This window comes from Onychomys torridus, chromosome 8 (genome assembly GCF_903995425.1).
Source record: "Onychomys torridus chromosome 8, mOncTor1.1, whole genome shotgun sequence".
NCBI classification, from domain to species: domain Eukaryota; kingdom Metazoa; phylum Chordata; class Mammalia; order Rodentia; family Cricetidae; genus Onychomys; species Onychomys torridus.
This window is the reverse complement of record NC_050450.1, coordinates 91,270,774-91,294,301: the sequence shown is the minus strand read 5'-3', so window position 1 is coordinate 91,294,301 and position 23,528 is coordinate 91,270,774. Positions and strand designations below refer to the sequence as shown.

The window sequence follows — 23,528 nt, the reverse complement described above, 5'->3', positions numbered from 1 at the left end:
CTCTTTGTCTTGTTCACTGGGGACAGTCCTTCACTGAACCTGGAGCTTGCCATTTTTTGGTTAGACTGGCTGGCCAATGAGTCTCAGTGGTCCTCCTCTCTTTGCCCCCAACAACACTGGGGTTGCAGCCACACCCCAGAATTTTGCATAGGTGCTGGGGAGTCCTAACTCAGGTCCGCATTTCTGTGCAGCAAGCATTCTTTCCCCCTGAAAGTTCCCTTTTAGAGCAAGCAAAGAGCAAGGAAGTATTTAGGAGCCACTGTGTAGCTCCAGGAAGTATCTTTGGTGCTCTGAGCCTGTTTACCAATCCGTAAGATGGACATTGGTCTTGCTTACATGGCCTTCCTGAGTTGTGGGTAGGACTACATGAGAGGCTCAGTGTCTGGGCCGTAACCAGCCATAGACAGGTAGGCAGATGGCTGGGTCAGCACTATATGTGCCCTGAGGAAGGGTACCCAAGCCAGCCTGAGCGGGAGCTAGAAGGGCCAGGAGCCTAGGAAGCTCCCAGGAAGTTAGTGGCCGGAGGAAGAGTGGGACCTACATGAAACAGGCAAAATCCCTGGCCACCCATGTGAGTCTCCCCATCACCTGGCCTAGGGAGGGAAACTGAGGCCCAGGACCAGCTGTGTCCATCTCTGTATCTGCCCTTGACCAAACCTTACAGGAAAATCAGTTGCAAGGCTACACTGGGAATGACGGACAAAGGGTACAGTGACTCCCAAGGAAGGCCTGGGCCTACTGGCTCCTAGGACTGGACAAAGGGAAGACGACAGGATAAATCACCATCAGCTCAGCCCCACCCTTCCTGCCAGCTCAGGGCCAGTCTTTGTACCCCTCTGTGTTTTCCTGGCTGTAAATGACAGCTTCCTGTTCACACAGAGCTGGAGGCTCACTGGGGGCAGATTGGAGTCCTCAGCCCAAGGGTTCAGTGTAGCCTGCTCGGCTGTGTAGGATTCACCATCCTAGCCCCAGATTGGACTCCCTGTGGATCAGAACTGAGGCCATTGGCTAGGGCGTGGCCAATCTCCCAGGGGCCTGGCACTGTCCTGTCCTAGATGTCTGGAGTATCCAGATAGGACCCTGCGCTTCCCCAGCTTGGCATACCTTCCACTCCAGTATCCACACACATGGTCAGTCGGGTTCGAGGCCAGAGGCTTTTCAGCAGATGTTCCCTCCCTCGGGATGTGACCTGGGGTCCCCACCACTGTTAGGAACCTGCTGCCCTGCCTTCATCTTTTGCACCTCAGCCTGAAGGAGGATCGGCTTTGCCTGGAGTATGAATCAGTTCCTCTCAGAGACAGGGAAACAAGATACTTGAACGTGATGACCTGGGGCGAGGGGATCCTCAAAACTGTTTCAGTGGTGGCATAGACTCAAGGAAGGGGTAGATACAGGCAGACTCCTGTGTTCAAGCTCAGGCTCTGATTCTTAACTCTGTGACCTCAGGCAAGTCATTCAACCTGGGTTTCCTGTCTTCTCAAAATGGGAGTTAAAATCAGACCGGCTTCCCAGGATTACTACAAAGACTAGGTGCTTAGCCCAGTTCCGGGTACCGAGTGTCAGCATACATCATCCTCATCGCTTGGTAGTCGCGTGCTTACAGTGTACCAGATATGTTCAGTAAACTAGTTAATCCTCCAAACAATCCCATGTCTCCCAGAGGATGCCTGAGGTTCAGAGGTCACTTAACTTACCCCAGGTACCGGGGACTAACTAATGCGTACAGGTGGGAGTCAGGCAGACCGATTTGTGCTCTTGGCCTGCCTGGTAACCCAGACCTGTGTTGCTGGCTGTAGGCAAGACTAAGGGAAAGAAAACAAGGAAGTGAAGGCCTAACCTTGGAAGCTCGCCCTTCTGAGGAAGTGCTTGTATTGTCTTTGCAGGCTAAGCCACAGGAATTATCTCTTGGAGTCTCCTCACAAATTCAGTGTTGCTGACCTCCAGCAGGTGAGCATGCCGTGCTCCCCACCCCTAAATCCTGGACTCACTAGAAGGTTCTTGATCCTGAGGCAATCTCAGAGAAACAGCAGAATGGCACCTGTAGTTAACTCAGGCCAGGCAGCAATCTTCAACAGTCACCCTCAGAAGGGCCTCCCTTTGTCCTCTCCTCCTGAGCAGTCATTGGGCCTCCTCCTGGACTAACCAAGGGTGAGTGGAGGCCTTTCCTCCAAGGTTGACAGAGTAACCTGGGATCCATCTCTAGGTCCCATACCCCTGTGGCCTCAGGTGCAGGCTGATGCCTGCATCGAACACCCTGATGCAGGGAGTTCTCCTTGCCCGTGTGGAAACGGGAAGTTCTGAGGCAGGTGCTATGGCAGTGGAACCACCTAAGACTGGCCTCCACTTGCTCCTGCAGATTGCAGAGGGGGTGTATGAAGGATTCCTCAGAGCCCTGATTGAGTTCGCCTCCCAGCATGTCTACCACTGTGACCTGTGCACCCAGCGAGGCTTCATCTGCCAGATCTGCCACCACCACGACATCATCTTTCCCTTTGAGTTTGACACCACAGTCAGGTACGAGGACTACACGGCCAGCTACCCCTACAACCACAGTCTGACCCGGCATCCCTGGTAACCTTCATCCTCTTAGACAGGGACGTGCCGAACATCCACTCTGCTCTGCCAGTGCCAGGAAACTATGACTGCCCAGAGCTACCTGGGCTCACAGCCACCCCCCTCTATTACCTTAGAGAATAGATGGCTGCTGCCCCATGAAGTGGGATGTCTTTGAGCTCAGGGTCAAGGGATTGACAGTATATCCCTGGCCCTTGAGCACTAGCATGAGGCTTAGCCAAGTGGGCACCTGGTAGCTGTGGCCTACCATAGCCCCAGCTGCAGTGGTGATTCTTGCCATTCATTACTGCACATCATTAGAGGCCCCTGAACGGGGGTATATTCCCCAGTCTTCCCTTACCCCAGGTAGGAGTGGAAGGCTGAGCTAGGGGATCATCCACTCACCTTCAGTGGATAAAGCAGCCAGTGTCAACTCTGAATGGGCCTGGGCTGTTTAAACTGCTTCAAAGATAGCCAGGAAGTCACATAACCCTCAAGCAGCACTTGCAAAGAGTGAAGTAGGTCACAGAGTATCAGTGGTCATGGGGTCACTTATGGGTCCGGTGTCTGAGTGCTTTCCAAGAGAACTGGAGGGCAGCACAGGTGAGTGTGGGCTGCAGACAAAACACAGCTTCTCTGGGCCCAGGCACATCTAGATGACTGCAGTATCAGCATCTGATGCTCTCTTCTCAGGTGTGCTGAATGCAGAACTGTCTTCCATCAGAGCTGCCAGGCTGTGGTGAGGAAGGGCTGTCCCCGCTGTGCCCGCCGGCGCAGATACCAGGAACAGAACATGGTCAGCTAACCCTGCTGTCCGGACCTCCCAAGGCCATCCCACCTGGCTTTGTTGTCAACCTAGGCTTCTCTGTCTCCCTGGAAGGAAGACTCTCAGGTGTGCCCAGAGCTCTCACCTCCAGAGAAGGCCCAGGAAGTCCCAGTGATGCCCCATGGCCCCTCAGTACCCTTCTGCTCCAGGAGGTGGGGACCCACTAGGTGCCTCTGCACAGGGTCTGTCACCAGGCCTGGCTTACCTAGCTGCCATGGCACCTCCATTAGGGTTGTCCATACACTGTGGAAATGAGGCTTGGTGAGCACTTCCAACTCACATTCCTGTTTAAAAGGTCTAGTTTTTTAAGGTGGGTCCCCCCCCCTTCATATTTAAACAAGAAATATTTTTTTATTCTTGACCCTACCCAAGTCACCTAAGAAATGCAACCCAAGCAGATGGGCAATAGCAGCCTCAGCCCAGAGACAGGCCTCTGGACTGGGTGGACAGGCCTCTGTGCCTTTCCTTTGCCCTTTCTGGTACTTACTACCGAGAGTGCAAGTGTTATGTGCCAATGGCCCACTGTTGCAGGGCTGGTCAGTTCCAGTGACCGACTTCCCTCCCCTCTTCGTGCTCTCACCTGGAAAGTATCCCGTCCTCTGGCAGAGCCCCTGGCTCCTTTCTGGCCTGGGAGCACAGCACAGCAGGAGCAGGGGGATGACCAACACCAGCACTGTCAGCACTTTGAGCCTTCCTTGTTCAGGAAGACCATGATCTTGCCCACCCCATCCCCATGCCCTCCTTAGTCCTGAATGTGGTAGGGCTAATCCCTGCCAGGGTAGACTAGGCTAGACACCAGAGAGGCTCCGAGGTCCAACTGTGGAGAATAGGTGCCTCAGTATTGGCTACAGAGAGATAGAGGGATGTGCCCAGAAGCTGCCCTGTAGAGACTTCATCAGCTCTAGTCTCAGAAAGCCATGAGATCATAAAGCTTCAGTTTCACCCAGCAGGACACTAGTGAGTTTCCTAGGAGCAGGGCTGCCCCGAAGAGGCTCTTGGGGCTGCTATAGCATCCTGGATTGTTCTCGAGGTGATGTTCATAGCCTTAAGGCATTTAGGGGAATAGGTATGTACTGTGCTATCCCCACCTCTCCTGGACCCCACAGCCCTTCTGGCTATCTCAGAGTACTCGACTTAAAGCCAGAGGCTGCAGGTGGAATGGAGGGCCTCCCTGGAAATGTGCCTGTCATGTCTAGAGCAGAGGTTTCCCCACCCTCCCTGAGGTGAATGAGCTGAGTCACCTCCTGAAGCTTGAAGAATTGTGCAATAGAACAGAGGAGGCAGTAGGCAGGTAGCAGAGGCCGCCACGCAGTTCTTAAGTCCCTATCATGGAAGACGGCGCTCTCCAGAGGTTGGGAAACCAGAGCTTCCAGAACCACACAGTGTGTCCATATCTGCACTCCACCGCCAGCATTAACAGTTCCCCCAAACGACAGAGCCTCTTTGCTTTGGATCCTGAATGGGCAGGAGTCTGTCCCCTTGGGCTTGTTACATGAGAGTATTCCAGAACCTGCCTGAGGCAGCTGGATCCCTTCCACTGCCTGGACTGCACACGTTAGAGCTGGTCCTCGCCCTTTCCTAAGCTGCTGATGTGCTCAAATGAGTCACTTACCCCGCCACCAGAAGAGCTCACGTGAACCTCAGCGGTGCCCACACTATTTAAGAGATGTCATTTTATGCAATATTCTGACAAGTGGGCCTTGGCAGTGTAGAGAAGGAACTGCTTCTGTGATATTTGGCTGGTTTTGCAGTAAAGAGCTGGTCTTTCTAACCAAAGTCTGGCTTCTGAATCTCCATCCTGCGGCTGCTGGGGACACACCAGCCATCCGACCCACTCCCCTTAATCCTGGGCACTGGGAATTTCAGGGTCCATGGAGCACACTTGCCAGCCAAAGCAGCAGAGGAAAGAGGTAAGTTACAGAATTTAGGTTGCCTTGGGTGGAGGGGGGAGCCTTTCAGATTGACACCGCTCGGCTCTAACTGCTGAAGCTCTCTTCCCCCTTAAATGCCTGAACACAGATCACACCACACACACACACACACACACACACACACACACACACACAACCTGTGAAAGCTCAGGAATCTGGGTGTGGAGAGGAGCTCAGAGAGGGCAGGCAAGAAGGGCAAGCCCTGGCTCCTGGACTCATGGAGTAAGGGCTCAAGAGACCTGTCTGCTGCTGCCTTTCCCCAGAGGTTCCAGGAGAAGCCCCCCACTGCCCATAAGAACAAAAGAAGGAAACAGACTAATTCCTAGGGAAACCAGGTTGCAGGAAGATGGGACAGAAAAAGACAACATCCAGGGCTGTATTTCCTGACCTTGAGGACCTTCAGCCAGTGAGCGGGGTGCTCCTTGGCCGTCTATAAGCCAGCTTCTCAAGGGACCTAGAGAGAGAAGAGGAACTGGATTTGGAGGGTCGGGGAGGCAGGCCCAGGAGAGGAGCCTGACACTTGAGCTGATGCTCCCCATCTTTGTCTCGGTCTTTCCTCCTCCAGGACAGTGCCTCTGGGGCCATCTCCCCTTCCTCTCCTCTGACTGGAGGGAGATGGGAAGGAAGTTCTCATCCCCAGAAAGTGCCTTCTATAATGAAAGTAACAGTAAAGTCCATGTGCTCACCATCATTGTGTTAGTGTACCTCATTTAACGTTCCCTGTGAGATTTGGGGAGGAACTGAGACCTAATAAAGCAGAACTCCATATCTAGAGGCCAGCCTGTGGCAGAGTTGGGCATCAGGTCCTCACTGGCTGGCCGGGTGACTAGGGCAGTTAGTAGGTGGAAGGAGAGAGCTCATTCAGCCTCTTGTACCATGTGCCTTCTCTGGTGAATCCTAAGATACCCAGCACGACGTGGGCTCATTAGTGGACAAGACTAACAAAGTCAAAGATACGGAATGGGAATTCAAGAAAATATGGGGGTGGGTGTGTCCAGCCAAACCTTCAGCCTTGGTGGGGCATAGGCCTGGTGTGAGGATTCCTGTGTCCGTGTCTTTGCTCAGGAGCCTTAAGCAGCTCCTGGGTGGAGTCCTAATTGGACCCCACACTTTCCAGGAGACCACAGAGAATAAGAATTAAAGTGCTGGGGCTTGCCCCTGTCAGAAATGTTCACAGGCACAGCTGAGTTGGTAAGGCTGCTTTCCCAAGAGGCAGGTGGTTCTCAAGACGCAAGGACCCTGGAAGTATACTCCAGCTGCCTGCAGAGTACTGGACAATGACTCTTCCCCTCTACGACGATGAGGGTCAGTGGGAGTGTAATCTGGTCAGAAGTTGAGAGAAACTGCCTCCCCCGCAGATCTCCATCCAGGCCCTGCCACTGCCTCCTCCCCGGAGACAGCCAGGTGTGGCCCAGGATCCCGGGGAAGGAGGGGGAAGGGTGGCGTCTCTGCTCCTGGAGCGCTGGCCCGGCCCAGAGGGGACAGGAAGCCAGGACACCGGGGATTGTCTCTTGCAAGCACAGCCCAGCCCCAGCCTGGGAGGAAGTTCTGCCGAGCGCTCTCCGCCGGTTATATTGTTGAACAGGAAACAGGGCACCGCGGGAGCAGGGCCGTGGAGCAGACAGCACCGGACGCGGACCCCACGCGCGTCTGCCGGGACAAGTGGAAGCTAGGCCAGCAGGCGAAAGTTCTGAGGTGCCCGGGTCCAGCTGGACTGAGGGAGGGGTGGTGTTGGGGAGGATGGTGGGAGGGCGGGAAAGGTGCCCCAGGTGGCCGTCCCCACCCTGGAGCCCTGCGCACCGCTTGCCCTTCTTGCTGCTCTAGGGCAAGAGCGGCGCGAGCCTGGAGGAGGACCTGGAGGCCCGATCCCCGATCCCCGGGGAGGAGCGTTAGGCGTGGGGCTGCCTTCTGTCTAGGGGCGAGATGGGAATCAGCCCAAGTCTCCCAGTGCTGATTTAGGCATTGGCGACGCCATGGCGAGGGGCGACCGGGGCAAAAGATGTAGGAGACCTACCGGTTAAGGGTGCATTCTTGCTTCCAGGGATCCTCCCCGCTCTCGCATCCCTCCCCTCCTCTTCGCTCTCCCCGGAAAAAGGAAGGATCTGAGGCACGGGTCCCCTTGCCACACAACCAGAGACACTGCGCTCCTGTGAGCGTCCCTGCAAGGGGACTCTAGTTTTTCCAGGCCCGGACGGGCTGCGCCCTGAGAGGGCGGAGGTGCGCCAGGAATGGGTAGTGTTTTCAATCTGGCTGCAAAGGGCTCGCAGTTCGTGATTCAGGGTACAAATGGCCTCGCTCAGAATGTGCACGCCGAGACGAGACAACCATCTCCCGCCGGGCATTCCCAGAGCATCACGCCCGCGAAATGCAGGGCCTCGAGCAAATCCCTCCAGGATGGAGAGGGAGAAGCAGGACCAATTGACCCTTAAGTTCCGCTCGCTACCTACCCGTCAGCACCCCTTCCACGCAGTCCTCCTTCATACCTCCCCCCACCCCCGAAAACCCAGTCTCTCACATGTCCCAAGGGCCCCTGGCACAGGCATTATGGCTCCTCCTCACCTTCCTAGACAAGCTGTTATTGGGGACTGGGGACAGCCCTACTGAGTGTGGGTCTCCGCCTCTCCTCTCTGTGTCAGCTGTTCTGCGTGGTTCCTTGAGTCTCAGTCCTTGGAAGTCCCGCCCTCAGAGATGGTAGAGTCCTCACCTGCAACCCTCCGCCAGCCCCGCCCATCCAGCCCATGGGCAGCCTGAGACCCTCCCAGCTAACGTGAGTGCTTAGTTGGGATCCTGGGGAAGGGGGCGTAACCCGAGTGTCCACAATCCCAGAATTTGCTCGCCCAGCTCTAATCTGCGGTGATACCGCCTCCCAAGCTCAGGGTACTGAGTGACTCAGTTTACACCCCTTCCCCCATCAAGGAATTCTTGAAAACAAGAAGTCAGCCTCAGCAAGAGGGTGGACTCCCCACTGCTGGTCCCCAGACCCCCTTGTAGGGCAATAAACGGAGTGGTCACTGTAGGGTTTTGGAGTGACCAGTACTTCCGGAGTAGGCCTTCGGCCTCACTTTGTTGAAGGCACACAGTTGGGATCGTCCCTCTCCCCACTACACCATGCACCAGACTGAACAGGCACCTGGGCCCCGGGCGTTATAATGATCACTCCAAAGAACTTTAGGGGACCCTGGTGACACTATCGCAATGCATTCTCTAGGAGCTACTCTCCCGGGCGGGCAGGCAGGCAGTGTAGGGGATCCCTACGCAGGTGCGCACACAGGAAGCAGCCTCTTCTGCTGGAGGCCGCCTTGGGAGCTGGAGTGCAGGGGGCGGGGCTGGCCGGGCTGGGCGGGCCGGACTCCTAGTTCACGTGTGCGACGAAGCCACTGGGAAAGGAAAGAGAAACCCAGAGAACCGGTTCTCCAGCCTTAGCTGTCCAAGCCCCTACGTCAAAGTCCCTGGACTAAGAAAGGCAGGGACACCCCTAAGGAGGAACAACTTGGGGGCTGCCCCAGAGCCTGCGCCCCAAAGCTAACCTCGCCTGCCCGGAGCGCATACTCCTAAAAGGAGGGGGCACGTGAGGGCTTTCCACGGATTCCCTGAAGGCTGGAGGCGTCAGGGTGGGGCGGGACGGGGGCGGAGGAGCGGCGGGACTGGGGCCTTAATTCCCAATTCGCCGACCCGGAAAGTGAGGCTCAGCCAACCTTCAGTCAAATGTGCTATCTACCTTGCAGTCCCCGCAGGTCTTTGAGCCAAGGTTTCCCGGAGAGTAAAGCCGAGTTCCTAATCATCCTCAATTTCCTCACCGCGGGATCGCAGGAGACACATACCTCACAATCAACGGCACAGAATGGAGACTTAAGAATAGGAGCCTAAGAGATGATTTTATCCAAGTCCCCACTTCAGAGATGGAAAAACTGAAGCCCGAATGCACTGGGCAAGGGCAGGAGAGGGACTCGAACCCTTGTCTTTAAGCTCCTGGCGCGGTGCTCTTCCAGGCTGCGCGGCCCTCAGTTCGGCGGCTCCTCTTCTTGTTGCCCGCAGGAAAACGCGGTGGCCGCGATGGCGGCGGACGTCGAAGGGGATGTGTACGTGCTGGTGGAGCACCCCTTCGAGTACACCGGCAAAGACGGGCGCCGGATCGCCATCCAGCCCAACGAGCGTTACCGACTGCTGCGCCGCAGCACCGAGCACTGGTGGCACGTGCGGCGCGAGCCTGCGGGTCGCCCCTTCTACCTCCCCGCGCAGTACGTGCGCGAGCTGCCCGCACTCGGCGACCCGGCCCCGGCCCCGCAGCCCTCCGCGCCGCAGCCGCGCCCCGCAGTCCCGGAACCTCTGGCCTACGACTACCGCTTCGTGAGCACCCCGGTGGGTGCCAATGGCTCCTCCACCGAGCCCCGGGGCCGCGCCAGCTCCCTGTGTGGCCCCGCGCGACAGCGCGCCGGAGGCCAGCGCAGCAGCCTGGCGCCGGGAGGGCCCGCCTGCCTGTACGTGCGGCCCGCAGCGCCGGTGCGACCCGCGCAGTCCCTGGACGACTTGGCGCGCGGCGGCACCGCGCCCCCTGCCGGCCTCCTGGGCAGCACCGGCCACTTCAAGGCCTCCAGCGTGGCGGGCTCCTGGGTTTGCCCGCGGCCCCTGGCGCGCAGCGACTCGGAGAACGTCTACGAGGCCATTCCGGATGTGCGCTGCCCTCCGCGGGAGGAGAGACCCAAACAGGTAGGGCGCCGCGAGCGAGGGGCCGGGAGGGAGGTCACAGTCGCGCAGAGCCCAAATGATTTCTTAACTGAGGTCGTTGTGTGTCCCTTCCTCTCACTCATCGTGAATATTCATGTTTTCATGCAAAAATGCAAATGAACTTGGTTATAGAGTGCTGCCCCAAACCCTGCTGGGACATTAACTAACCTGTGACAGGTCCATGCACCGAATAACGTTCCTAAACTGCCACCTGCTCTGTAAAGAGCGGTTTGGAGCTGTGAACTCTCACTCTTCTTTCGGGTCAGATGAGATTTTAGTTGGTGGATGTGAAAGTCGAGCATCTGCTTCTCTTGGGGACCGCTTCCAATATTTCGGTTCCTTTAAAACAAAACAAAAACTCTTAATGGGCTTTTTTTTTTTTTTTTTCAAGTTCAATTGCAGTGAGGTCTCCTCTCTTTCGGAATCCGACTGTGTTGATCTCAAACAGCGGAAACAGAGCGCGTTTTTAAACACAGCTTCAGAATTCTTGCTCGGCCCTGTAATCTTAAACGTTAGAACCCTTTTGGGAGGGATGGCCTGCGGGAGGAGGAAGGGATGCGCCCAACGGGTTGATATCTGCCATTCGCTGTGGCATTATCCACAACTCACTTCCTCTCTCCGGCACTGAGTCCCGGGTGCCCTCACCCAGGAGGTGCGACCCCATAGGCCAACTACCTGGCCTTGCAGCTTGTCCTTGAAGCAGAGTTCAAATTTTGAGGCTACTGAAACCCGAATTTGACTCTGCTGGGTCACTTGCCAGCTGCTGACGAGCTCAGTGTCCTCGAATGTAAACAATACCCAAGGAATAAAGTTGTTGTGAACCTTAAACGCAGTGAGGCGTGGAAGCGCTTGGCACGAGCCGGTGCAGGGAGAGCAGCTAGGGTCCTGCGGGCTTGGCGTTGGCCGCAGCTCTGAGTCTCTGAGCTCAGGTTTCCGCAGATCTTCCCTCCGCCTTGTGGCCACTGAGGAGAACAACACTCAGTCGACTAAGTGTCTGCAGCAGATCAATGGTCGTCCTGCTTATCCGACAACCCAGACGCCTGTGGTTGGTTCTCTGGCGCCCTTTAGCAGGCTCCCTTCCTCTAGGAAACTCCCCGGGTCTTTCCAGATTATGTGTCCTACTAATGTTGGAAATATGTCTACTGCCTCCATGAGTTCCTGGCTGTGGGAAATGGCCCAGTGTGCTGAATTCTGGCCCTGGGATTGCTCATCCCTCTTCACCCATGAACCAGGACTATGCAAGTTTGTGGAAGAGTGGCTGTCCAGGCTCTCTGGGACCAAGGAGAAAGAGAATCTCCCAGATGCCAGAATCTCCTGAGGAATCTCCCCAGCTACCAGGATCCCTGACCTTTCCCCCATCCTTCCTCCAGCTCCCAGCAGGTTCCTGATTGTGAGTAGTAGTTTGGGGACACAGTTGAAGGTGGTCTGATACTGACACAGAAGGAACCAGGAAGTCTGCCAAAGACCTGGATGCTGGTCAGAGCGGCTGCTGCGGGCTCTAATTAACCCTGTGACTCCAACAGAGTACACAGCATCCCTGGCCCTGTCTGCTCCTATGTGCTAAGTATAGCAATAGCACATTCCCTGCTGTGGCCCTCCCTGACACACTGTCCCCAGCAAACTGCAGGGGTGGCAAGTTTGTTCTCCCTTGGGAAGGAAACCCCACCCCTGCCCTTCCTTGTCCCAAACAGCATGGGAAAGAGTTTCCTGAAAGGTGAGCCTGGCAGTTTTCCAGAGGACATAGATACACACACACACACACACACACACACACACACACACACACACACACCCTACTCAGACTCCAACTCACTCATACTCTCCATCCTCACTCATACCTCCTCAGAGCCCTCCTCAGAGCCCTCAGCCATGATCCCCCACGTCCATTTGCCTACTCTAGCTTGTTCATTAAGCGTGAATTGATTAGATGCCTCCCAAGTGCCCCCAGGGAGCCTTCAAACCTAGGGATGATGGCGCTAGAACAAAAACAGCCCTGGGAGATGACCTGTCTGGGATGTGACTCGGCTAGCAGACAACAGGGAGCGCCCCACATTGTTCAGGCTGTACAGAGCGGGGCTGAGGGTGCTGTGGAGCAAGGGTAGAGGGGAGGTGTGGACAGACCTGCATGGAGGTTTCGTGGTTCTGCCCTAACCCACAGCTTGTGTGGCTATGGTATCCACCATCAGGCAGGGCTTTGTGGGGATTTGGACTTTATCCTGCAGCTCTTGGAAGGGAACGCATTTGAGAAGGACCCCTGTGCTCAGGGCTATAATACATGGTGATAAGGGAGTCTGGGGCCAGGGAAGAGCGGCTGGGCGGCTCAGTCCCAGCTTCCCATTCACACTGGTGGGCAGACAGCGGCACTGTTTACCGAGGCCTTGGAAGAGGCATGGGGTAGAGAAAAACATGGGGTGCACCTGAATATAGCTGACGAAAGGGGGAAAGAGGAACTCAGGAGGAAACAAAGGGACCAAAGAGGAAACGCAGAAGAAGCCTAGAAGTCAAGGCGAATGTGCAGAAGTTCAAGTTAGACAGAGGCCATAGGACATTATCCGACATGGCCACCAGAAGGCGGGGGCTGAAGGGTGCAGATGGAGAGGGTAGGCAGCTGGTGACAGTTTGGTAGAGAAGAGAGAGATATGCTGTGGTCAGAGTGAGAGGGTGAAATCAAGTCATCCCAAAATCTGAGTCAGTGGATGAGGCCAGAGCTGGGAGGAGGGATGGGGGAGGAGCAGGAGGGGGGAGGTTAGTTGGGATCCCTGGAAGGAGGGAGTGACTAGAAACAGGAGCAAAGGTGTGGACCATGAGGTGTCGAGGTGTCGCAGGTGAAAGGGCATCAGATGGGCCTGTCATCTATCAGCTCCGTCCTTAGGGCGGGCCACTCAGCAGGCATACCCAGAGAAGAGGGGAGCTTGTACCACACTCAGCGTTTTCTGTTCAAAGCTCACGCAAGTACAACATGCTACACTTGGTGTGTGCTGATCACAGAGCTGGACACCGTGGACCCAAGGTGTAGGAAGACACAGCCCCCAGCGGCTAACAGGCCTATGTCCTCTCACTCAGGGGCCTGCACACACAGCTCAGTGCCTAGCAACTCAGAAGGCAGTATGGGACACGCTTTTGCCCTCCAAAACAAACAGGATCGTAGAGGAAGTGTGTTCAAATCAGACCCAGGTCTCCTGACTCCAAACCCCACCAAGTTTAGCCTCAGGGAGGTGGCCTTCAGAGGTGGCTAGCCTTGTTCCTCTGGGCCAGAACAGTGGGAACAGAAGACAAGCAAATCCACTTTGTTCTGAGCATAATTCCACAGCCCTGCAGTCCTCCCAACTGTCACTGCTGACATCCGGGTTACAGCAGGGGGTTAGTCAGGAGGCCACAGCCAGCGCTGCTAACAGGGTTAGTGCCACACAGGAAGCCAAGGGACAAAGTGGCCTCTGGGGCCATGTCTGTAATCCCAGCTACTCAGGAGGCTGAGAGAGTAGAATCCCATTTTCAAGGGTCCTTGGCCTACAGAGTGAACACAAAGCCAGTCTGGTGCACTTAGTTGAACTCTCTCAAAATAAGGGTAAAGTGAGAGCTGGGGTGTACAGTTCATGCCTAGAATGTTTAAGACACAGTGTTCAGTCCCCAGTACTGCCCTCCCCCTGTGGCCTCTGGCCTCCCTAGCTAATAGATTTCGGGGTGTGGTCAAAATGCCTGCCCTAGCCTTGGAGATGGGAAGGCCCAGGGTGCAGATGGACTAGGGCCCGCCCCTGTTGCCTGGGCATTGGCCACTGGCAGGACAGGTTACAGACCTTGCTGGGAACTTATGCAAACAGCCCTGGAGGCACTGCTCCTGAGCTCGGACCCAGCCTGAACTGAAAGGAGCCCCCTGGGCCCTCGTTCCCCCACCTCAGCCATCAGGAACTGTGAGTGATCCCTCCTGGGTATGGGGAGTCGTGAGGGAGAAAGGGACCAGACAGTTTTCTCGCTCGCCTCCCTCCTGGATTCCCCACCTGATCCTTCCTTCCCTGTCCTGTACACTTCCTGGGACAAATGTCTCAGGGACAGACCCAGCCAACCATGTGCTCTGAAAAGCTTGTGATCAGTACAAGCAGGGAGTGGAGGCCAAATTAAGGAGATCAGTGAGAAATCCCCCCACACACCCCCAACCCCATTCTCCCAACAGCTCTCCAGATCCCTAGCTTGGAAGACTGCCCGGGGTGCCTCAGCTGGTTTCTTTATACCTGCCCTGGTCTTTCCCTCCCTGCTGACCCAGGAGTCCCAGGACCTAGGCCCTGGCTTGGGGGGAGAACAGAGAGACCAGGTCCTCCTTCCCCACTCCCAGCCTTACTTACCTTACCTACCTGGCTGCTCGGAATGCTCCTCCTTACTGCCCTCACCCCTGCAAGCTGGGTGGCTATCCTGTGTCCTCTAGATCCTAGGGGGCTGAATTCTTGCTCACTCTTGGTCTCTGGTTCCCTTCAGCCCTTAGCCTTCAAACTGGATTCCAGGAGCAGCCCATTCCTGCCCCCTCCCATCTGAACCCTGGACTTTTTTTCCCCACACCCTCTGTTCAGGAGTGGGAGGTCACAGTCCTCGATGCTGAATGGCAGCTAGACAGGTGATCAGTGCCAGATCTTGAGGTACGGGAAGGCCCATGGTCATAGTAGCTGGTAGTTGGGAATGTGCGCCGGGCTCCATGCCAGAAGAGGGGCTAGTCTGGTGAGCAAGAGGACAATGGCCATTGGTTGGTGTCTGAGGGAGCTGGGACAGCTAGGCCTGTGGCTCTGGAGCATAAGAATGCTTAGTTAAATTGGGGGAGCTCTGTTTCTAAATTGAGGAAGGACTGTGTGTTGAGGGGATCCCCAGATCTGCCGCCCTTCCACTCAGCTCATCTACAGGCTCTTGGGGGTCCCTATCCTGCATCTTTTGTTCCTGGCTGGAGGTGTCTCCTATGAGACAGATAGGTCTCTGTCTAATCTTGGACCCCAGCCTCCCTCTTCCTCATCCCAAGGCAGGAACATTCCCCGGCCTGTTTGAATGTACGAATTACTATGCCCTCCCCTGTAAAACTATTTGACCTCCTTTTAAATGTTAGGGTAACAGGGAAATTGTAGTCTATTTCTGCCAGCTTCGGGGTCCTCTTCCTGCATCTGCTTCCCCTGGCTTCCCTGTTGGGAGTTTGCTGCAAGGCAGTTCGGTAGCTGACTGGGGAAAGGCAGCTCCTGTGACTCTGTCGGTCAGAAATGGCGGGCACTGTTTTGCATGCACATCAGGAGGGAAATGAAAGTAAAGCCCTGGTTGCAGGTAGCTTGCTGTACCATTGGGAGATGGGTGGCAAACATGTCCCCAAGGTGCCACAGAAGGCACCATGGAAGCTGGCTCTCTCCAGTGATGGGGTTGGCAGGAAACATCTCAGAATGCTCCCTAAAGGAAGAAAGTGATGTCGCAGGTAGTCCTAAAGGATTCTATAATTTCTTCCCATAGAACCTTCCAGATCAGGGCACTTTCCTATAGCAGCATCCCCCATCATTATCAGTAATCAGTCTATTTCAGTTTTTGGTTTTTGTTTCTTTGCTAGTTCCCTAGTTAATTTTGGCTATTTGACGTTTTATTAGGAAAGTATTCATTTGCCCTGGATTTGTAAAATTTCCACTTCTGAAACTTAGTGTGAACTGGGGGAGATGGCACACACCTGTCGTGCCAGCATTTGGGGAGCTAAAATGGGGAATCATGAGGTGAAGGTGGCGGGACAACTGACCAAGAACTCATCTCAGAAACAGAAACAAACCCAGGCCAGCTCTTAGCAGGGACAGTCACTCTGCTCAGATTTTGTTTAGCCTCTGATTCCCTCTGCTGGATTTTGCTGAGTCTGGATTCTATTGCCCTGGTCTGTACTTCCCGGTTAGCCTGTGTCTTCCCCCTCTGAGGGGGTTGTAATTGGCTTCCCTTTTTTCTGTCATATTTTCCATTTCATCAATGGCTTCTGCCTCCATCCTTGTATCCCTAAGCAAATGAGAGCTCTACATCCTGTCTTGACGCTTATTGAACCTGCTGGTCAGCAGACTGGACCCCACCAGCACAGGACACTCTTGGTGTGTGCATTCCGTCCCCCTTGTTTCCTCTCACATGAGAGTTAGCTCTCCTGAGTGGGTCCACTGGTTTATCTTCCCCTCTCTGCTCCTACCCCTCTGTACTCCTGCTATGACACTAGACAGAATCTCTTCTGCTTGAACTTGAGCCCACAAGTTTGAATCTGGTGGTGAGTACAGCAATATATTTTCAAGTCCTTTTAACAACTCCTTACTTGATCTGACTCTCCTTAAGAGTTCTCAATTTTTGTTTAAGCTATAATTGCATTGACCAGCCCTTCCTTCTGTTAATAGTCTTGAATTTTTAATGGAAATATGTATGCAGGGTTGTTTTTTTAAAAATAATTTTCCCCAAAACACAGTTTCTCTGTGTACTCCTGATTGTCCTGGAACTTACTATGTAGGTCAGGCTGGCCTCAAACCTGAGAACCCCCTGCCTCTGCTTCCCTAGTGCTGGTATTGAAGGCATGTGCCACTACCACCAACTTTAAAATAATATTTATTTTATTTTATGTACATATTTGTCTGTGTGAGGGCATTGGATCACCTGGAACTGGAGTTACAAACAGTTGTGAGCCACCTTGTAGATGCTGGAAATTGAACCCAGGTCCTCTGGAAGAGCAGCCAATGCTCTTAACAGCCAAGCCATCTCTCCAGCCCCTATAATTTTATTTTTTTAATTGGCATAGCAGTCATACACATTTGTAGCACACACACAGTGAGATTCCCATACAAGTATAAAAACTATAATTAGTGTAATCATATTGATATTCAGACATTCATTATTTCTTTGTGATGGGAACATTCAAAACCCTCTCTACTATCTATTTTTAAATGTATAACTACTCGATGTCAAGCATAGGTGCTCTTTGGTATTCTAGAGTGCAGAAAGTTATTCCTCCATCTAACTGAGCCTCTAGACCCACTAACCATTTTCTCTCTGTCACCCCTCACACATATACACCCTTCCCAAGCTCTGGTAACCACTATTTTGTGTTCTATTTCTTCAAAGCCAACTCTTCAGGTTCCACCTTGAAGTAGGAACACACACTATTAGTTGTCCCATGCCTGGTTTATTTCACTTAACATAGTGGCCTCCAGTTACATTCATGCACTTGTATAGAATTTCACTCTATTATGGCCACATAGCATTCCATTGTGTTTAGTCTTCTTTATTCATCCATTGATGGACAACTAGGTTGCTTCTGTATGTTGGCTCTTGTGAACAGAGCTACAATGATCATGGTAATGCAGATGTCTTAACATACTGACTTCAATTTCTTTGAATACGTGTCCATGGTGAGATGGCTGCAGCATATGTAGTTCTATTTATAGCTTTTGGGGAAACACTCACACTGATTTGCATACTGACTGTACGTACTGTTACATCTCACCCATGCTGCAGGCGAATTCTGCTTTCCCCATATCTCACTAGCATTTGTTACTTTTTTCACCTAGATTTAAAAATGTATGTATATGTGTGTGTGCCTGTGTGTTTATGTGCACCATGTGCATGCAGATACCAGCAGAGGCCAGAAGAGGGCATCAGAGGCAGGTGTGAGTTGCTCCGTATGGGTGCTGGGAACCAAACCTGGATCCTTGGAAGAACGACACAGCTCTTCACTGCTGAGCCATCTCTCCAGGCGCCACTTGTTACCTTTAGTTTCATAAATTTTCAACTTTAATTTTTTTTCAGTGCTGGAGATCAAATCCCATCTTATAAGATTTAAAAAAAAAAAAAAACCAGCCACAGTACCATATGCTTGTATCTGCTACACTCTGGAGACTAAGGCAGGAAGGTCATTTGAACCTTAGTAAGACTTGGGCAGGTGTGGCGTACGCCTTTGATCCCAGCACTCGGGAGGCAGAGGCAGGTAGATCTCTGTGAGTTCAAGGCCAGCCTGGTCTACAGAGCTAAGGCTACATAGTAAGACCCTGTCCTAAAACAAAACAAAAGACCCTGCCTTGGCTTCTCAATTTAAAAAGAAAAAAAATATTTTTTTAAATCACATTTATATAAGTCCAGCAGGTTGGAACTTATAGTCTCGGTACTTTGGAGGACTGAGGCAGGAGGATTGAAAATTGGAAGGTAACTGGGACAACTTATCAAGACTCGTCTCAAAAAATAAATAAATAAAAATAAAAAACAGAAAAATCTAGAATGTGGCTGAGCAGCAGAGCCCCTGCTTAGCTTCTAGGAAGCCTTGGGTTCAATCCCAGGTGCCGCAAAAATAAAATAAAATATCAGATGTACTTTCACTTATTCTGTAACTTTTAAATGTTGATGCTTTACTATAGACTTAGTTAAACTGTTACAAATGTACTAAGATTTTATGTTCACACAGTCATGCACCGTGAGGACACGGGAAATGCATTGTTAGGTAATTTCATTGTCTTGTGGGTGTCATAGGGTGTAGTTGACCAAACCTAGATGGCAAACAAGTGTGTCACTCGGCATGACTTTCTGATGTGATCAAGAGACATAGTAACCAAATGTGCGAGGCTCCTGGCCACTCCACAGTAAAATTCCTGTCCTAAGTAGAAGGGGAGACAGCACTTATGATAGAAAGGTTAGGCCAGTAAATGCATTCGTTTGTCAGGCACTGAGCACCGTCTCCCTAGCTGCATGTGCTGTGTATGGGTTTATAGAGTGCCAATGTCGTAGATTTGTTTACCCTAGCATCACCAGGAGCTGTGACTAATGCATTGTGCTATCACCTACTAAAGGTGCCAGTGGTACTCAGGGAATAAATAAGGATGTTTCAGTTTAAAAAAGAAGAAAAAAAGAAAAGAAAAATGAAAGAAAAGAACAAGAAATGAATCTCAGCTCCACAGAAAAATCTCATCAGATTATTATCATTGGTGGTTGTTAATCAAGGCGTTCATATGTACAACTGTGTGTGTGCATTAAAACTTTGTGAACTAGACGAGGCAGTGGTGTTGCACGTCTTTAATCCCAGCACTCGGGAGGCAGAGGCAGGCGGATCTCTGTGAGTTCGAGGCCAGCCTGGTCTACAGAGTGAGTTCCAGGCAAAGCTACACAGAAAAACCCTGTCTTGAAAAAAAACAAAAACAAAAACAAAAACCTTTGTGAACTAGCCAGGTGGTGGTGGCACATGCCTTTAATCCCAGCACTTGGGAGGCAGATCCAGGAGGATCTCTGTGAGTTCGAGGCCAATCCAGGACAGGCACCAAAACTACACAGAGGAACTCTGTCTTGAAAACAACCAAAAAAAAAAAAAAAACTGTGAACTTTTCTTTTTATTTTGCATCAAATTTTGCCTCGGCCTCTTCAGTGCCAAGATTACAAGACATAAGAATGTAAACCATCATGGAAGGGGTGGTGTATGAGACTCTGTCTGTCTGTCTGTCTCTCTCTCTCTCTCTCTCTGTCTCTCTGTCTCTCTCTCTCTCTCTCTGTCTTTCTCTCTCTGTCTCTCTCTCTCTCTGTCTCTCTGTCTCTGTCTCTCTGTCTCTCTGTCTCTGTCTCTGTCTCTCTCTCTCTCTCTCTCTCTCTCTCTCACACACACACACACACACACACACACACACACACACACACACACAGGGTGGAGGGGAGTGCTAAGTTTATAAAACACCAGCAGAACCAGGGTAATCAAAAACAAGGGTGGATAGAGGTTGGAGGTGAAGCCTCCACAGCCAGGTGAGGCATTAGGGATCTGGGTTAGAGAAGCCCACTGGAACAGGAGGCCCTGTGCCCTGCACTGAAGCGAGGGAGAGGAGGGAGAAGCCTGAGGAGTGGGTGGGGTAAAGCAGCCCGGTCACACTTTCCTGCCTCTGCAGCTTGGCTCAAAGCCACAGCCCTACTGGCCAGCCCAGAAGTTCCTTGATGGACTCTGCAGGCTCTCTGCCAGCGTTACTTCTAGTTATGTACCAGGGAGACCTCACCCAGATCTTGCCCACCCAGGAGGAGCAGGCCCAGCAGGCAGCTCCATGAGGTCATACAGAGGCTGGGGCAGAGTCCGGTGCTGAGGGTGCCCAATCTGAAACCCAGAACCAGAAAAACAGAAGCACACCCTGCTTTCTCACCAGGGCCCTGTGGGTGTGGGAACTCAGCGGCCAGCTGGGCCTTCACAGAAAGCAGCCCTGGGGGCAGGGAGGAAGATGGGGGCCCCATGCTACAGCTAAAGAGACTGGGCTTCAGAAATTCCAGCCCCCACACCTCTGGATGTCTGGTCAGTCTGTGTTTATCAAGCTAATTCAGCCCTAAACCCCTTGTGTTTAGGATTCGGTTGAGGCTGGGCCCCTGGCCTGGGCTGCACAATCACTCCAGGTAGCAGTGAAATGCTTGTCTAGGACTCTGCAGTGAGACCCCCTGTATGCCCCCCATTGGCCCTGTACAGTAGTGAGCATGCAGCTTCAGCCGGGCCTGGGTGGGTACAGAGGGAAACTCAAGTCTCTGGCCATGGGAGGTGTAGTGAGGGGGGACCCACTGAGTGACAGCATTGAGTCAAGAGGCACAGTTCCTTCCTACTGTCCCTCCACCCAATGGGGTGGCAAAGAGTGGCAGGCTCAGTGAGTGGATGGAGGCCAGTCCCTGCCAGTCCAACTGAGTCCTCTCTCTCTCTCTCTCTCTCTCTCTCTCTCTCTCTCTCTCTCTCTCTCTCTCTCTCTCTCTCTCTCTCTCTCTCTCTCTCTCTCTCTCCCTCTCCCTCTCTCCCTCTCCCTCTCCCCCTCTCTCCCTCTCTCTCTCCCTCTCCCTCTCTCCCCTCTCCCTCTCCCCCTCTCTCCCTCTCTCTCTCCCTCTCCCTCTCCCTCTCTCCCTCCCTCTCCCTCCTTCCCATCTCTTTCTCTTGTGTTCCTCTTTAGATGCAGATTCTCACTAAATAGTCAAGAGGCTACAATGGACAATTCCAGGCTGTCTTTGAATTTACAGCACTGTCTCAGTCTTCTGAGTGCTGGAATTACAGGCATGCATGTGCCATTACATGCCCTGTTTGGGGACATTTATTTTACCTCTCAACCCAGAGGGAAGGTTTTCCTCTTGTCCTGTCTGCTACCAGCCCGCCCTTCCTAGGAGGGTTTTGAAGGTGAGGCCCAGCTGGGAGAAGCATATAGGCAGCCCTGTCTGTGCTGGTGGCTCCAGCCCCTCCGGCCCACTCTCGATGGGCATGGTGTGCTCGGTGGACACCAGCTGTGGTCATCACTTCCCGCCTGCTGGGGCAAGGGAAGCCACTTTAGCCTGAGAGCTAGCCTGTGCATCCAGAGCAGTACTGGCTTCCCAGTACAGTGGAGTAAGTGTCCTGGGGGCTTCTGATGGAGCCATGGCAGGGTGCCGAAAGGGCAGAGACCGAAGAGTCCCCATCTTCCGGGCTCTCACCAAGTGTTTCGATTCTATATCACATCTCCATTCTGTGACATGGTGTGACACCAGGCCTGGAAACAAGCTGGGGACTCACGGGAACAGGGCTCATGAAGGAAGGGCACCTTGGGGAGGGCAGGATAGACAAGGTGGTCGCCAGGGACTTGGTGGAGCACAACAGCTCACCTGGGGGTGCTGGGTCACTGTGTGTGGCTGGGTTGGAGGCTGTGGAAGGAACTCAGGAGGAGGAGCAGCTGGCTGGTGTCCTCCATTCTCTCAGTGCTCTGTGGAGGGTGGACAGGTTCACACACAGATGTAGAGGCACCTATGGGGATGGGTGCGTGCGGCCAGCCAGGCGGAAGAGGACAGGTGCGGCTTGGTGACCAAGTCTGGAGGAGGCAGCGCCAAGTGGTCAGTGGGAAGACGGTGGTGTGGTCACTGTCCCTTCTGTTCTCATGGCTGGTAGAGTCTAGACACCAGCTTCCCCATACCACATGTGTCCAAACCCCTTCCTCATCTGAAATTCTTCCACCTTCCCCTTTCTCTTCACATTCTCCCGGGCCTCGGGGGGATTCACAGCCACTCACTGTCTTGTGTCTGCCACGGGAGCTACTAAGTACCCTAGGCTAGCCCAGGCTGAAGCCTTCTCCTCAGCCTTTCCTTCACCTGTCCCCCCAGCCTCACCTTCCATCCCACCTGTGACTTAGGTATGAGCATCTCGCTCGGTCGGTACAGGCTGCTCTGAGCTGCATCCGGGGCTGGGATTTAAATCTCCTCTGTCACCAGAGCACTGAGGACAGGGGAACAACTAACAGAGGAGTCCCGGAAACATGAAAACACCCCAACCTCGCCACCCCTCACCCATCAGGCCACTCTGTCTCCGGCACTTCCGCAGCCCTGACAGGAAACCAGTCACAACCTCAGCCTCCCGCCATCTCAAGGCAACTTCTTGTTTCCCAGTTACCCTGTGCCAGCCCAGAGTTGTGGTCCTGGGCTCCACCCCCTAAAAATCTTCCCAGGCTCCATCCCAGCAACTCAGAGGGGCCGGGATGGTGGACATGATTGCAAAACTGGCCAAGAGGCAGAGCCGGGCCCTGAGGGCACAGGTAAGGACAGAAGGACTCAAGGGTAGGCTCGGCCTCTGGCGGGGTGGGGGCTTGGGGGGGTGGCTTCTGGGTTTGGAGCTGCAGTGGGCCTGCACTCCACTCTGCAGAGCTCAGAACAGTATGCATCGGGTGGTCTAGGCACTTTTCTACTTAGAGGCCTTTCCTGTCCAAGGAAGGGTGCACAGAGCGATCGGAGATCCCCAACTTGGGGCAAGAGAGCCAGGGCTTCCACCACTGTGGACAAGAGGGGGGACTGAAGGCGAGGGGTACATTACCATAAGGAAGTGAAGGGGGGCTGTGGTGAGAGGAAAGGTCTCTCTTGGCTCCGTCCTCTAACCTGAGGTGAAGAGGCCTCTTCCTCTTCCCCACTCAGCCCGTCTATACGGGACAGCTTAGGAGCCCTTGATGCTATTTTTAGGCTATGGCTGCATGTGGGTCTCCAGAGTGGGAGCCAGCACGGCAAGCCCCACTATTCCCTCCCCACCTCAAAAAAAAAAGCACAGTGAAGGGTCCACACAGACCCCAGAGCAACGAGAGCCCAGCTGGACCCTACCAGCCAAGGAAAACCCCTTCAGCTCATCCCTGGGGGCGGAGCAGGGAGTGGGGGGGGGGAGTCCATGGAGAGATACAGAATTTGAGGGACCAGTGAGAGCTACAGTTCCATGGCTGTAGCTTCAAAGAGGAGTGGGCTGTGCCTGCTTGCCTTTATGGGGGTCGCTCTCTCCCACCTCATGCATTTGGCATCTCTGAGGCAGCACATCTTCCTAATGCTTCCTGCCCTCACCACATGGTTCTGCGTTGTCTCTTCTTTCAATAGCCCTAAATCTCTCTCTCCTCAGTGTCCCCCATCCCTGCTGGTGTGTCCCTATTGGAGCTCCCTTAGCTCCAGTAACCTGTCAAGCATCATCCCTGCTCCAAGGAGCTCAGCAGCATCACAGCATCTCCCTACCACCCATGGACCCTTACAACCACCACCACCCTGCGCCCCAT

At 53.6% G+C, this 23,528-nt stretch overlaps 2 protein-coding genes across 9 annotated transcripts in view; both read left to right on the top strand.

The window, feature by feature from the left end:
* Plekhm1 (pleckstrin homology and RUN domain containing M1) overlaps positions 1-5,998 on the top strand; it is a 46,653-nt gene extending 40,655 nt beyond the window's left edge. For 2 of the 4 annotated variants that reach the window (XM_036196333.1, XM_036196332.1), the window contains exons 10-12: positions 1,884-1,947; positions 2,357-2,514; positions 3,247-5,998. In XM_036196333.1, coding sequence (XP_036052226.1) covers positions 1,884-1,947; positions 2,357-2,514; positions 3,247-3,358 — 334 coding nt within the window. In that variant the 3' untranslated portion in view covers positions 3,359-5,998. The remainder of the gene's footprint in view (positions 1-1,883; positions 1,948-2,356; positions 2,515-3,246) is intronic. The other 2 variants (XR_004945652.1, XM_036196334.1) reach the window with 2 other exon arrangements.
* A 279-nt stretch (positions 5,999-6,277) lies between these two features.
* Arhgap27 (Rho GTPase activating protein 27) overlaps positions 6,278-23,528 on the top strand; it is a 29,726-nt gene continuing 12,475 nt past the window's right edge. Inside the window, exons 1-4 of one of the 5 annotated variants that reach the window (XM_036196337.1) lie at positions 6,278-7,005; positions 7,352-7,527; positions 7,947-8,077; positions 9,036-10,017. In XM_036196337.1, coding sequence (XP_036052230.1) covers positions 9,364-10,017 — 654 coding nt within the window. In that variant the 5' untranslated portion in view covers positions 6,278-7,005; positions 7,352-7,527; positions 7,947-8,077; positions 9,036-9,363. The other 4 variants (XM_036196335.1, XM_036196338.1, XM_036196336.1 and 1 more) reach the window with 4 other exon arrangements.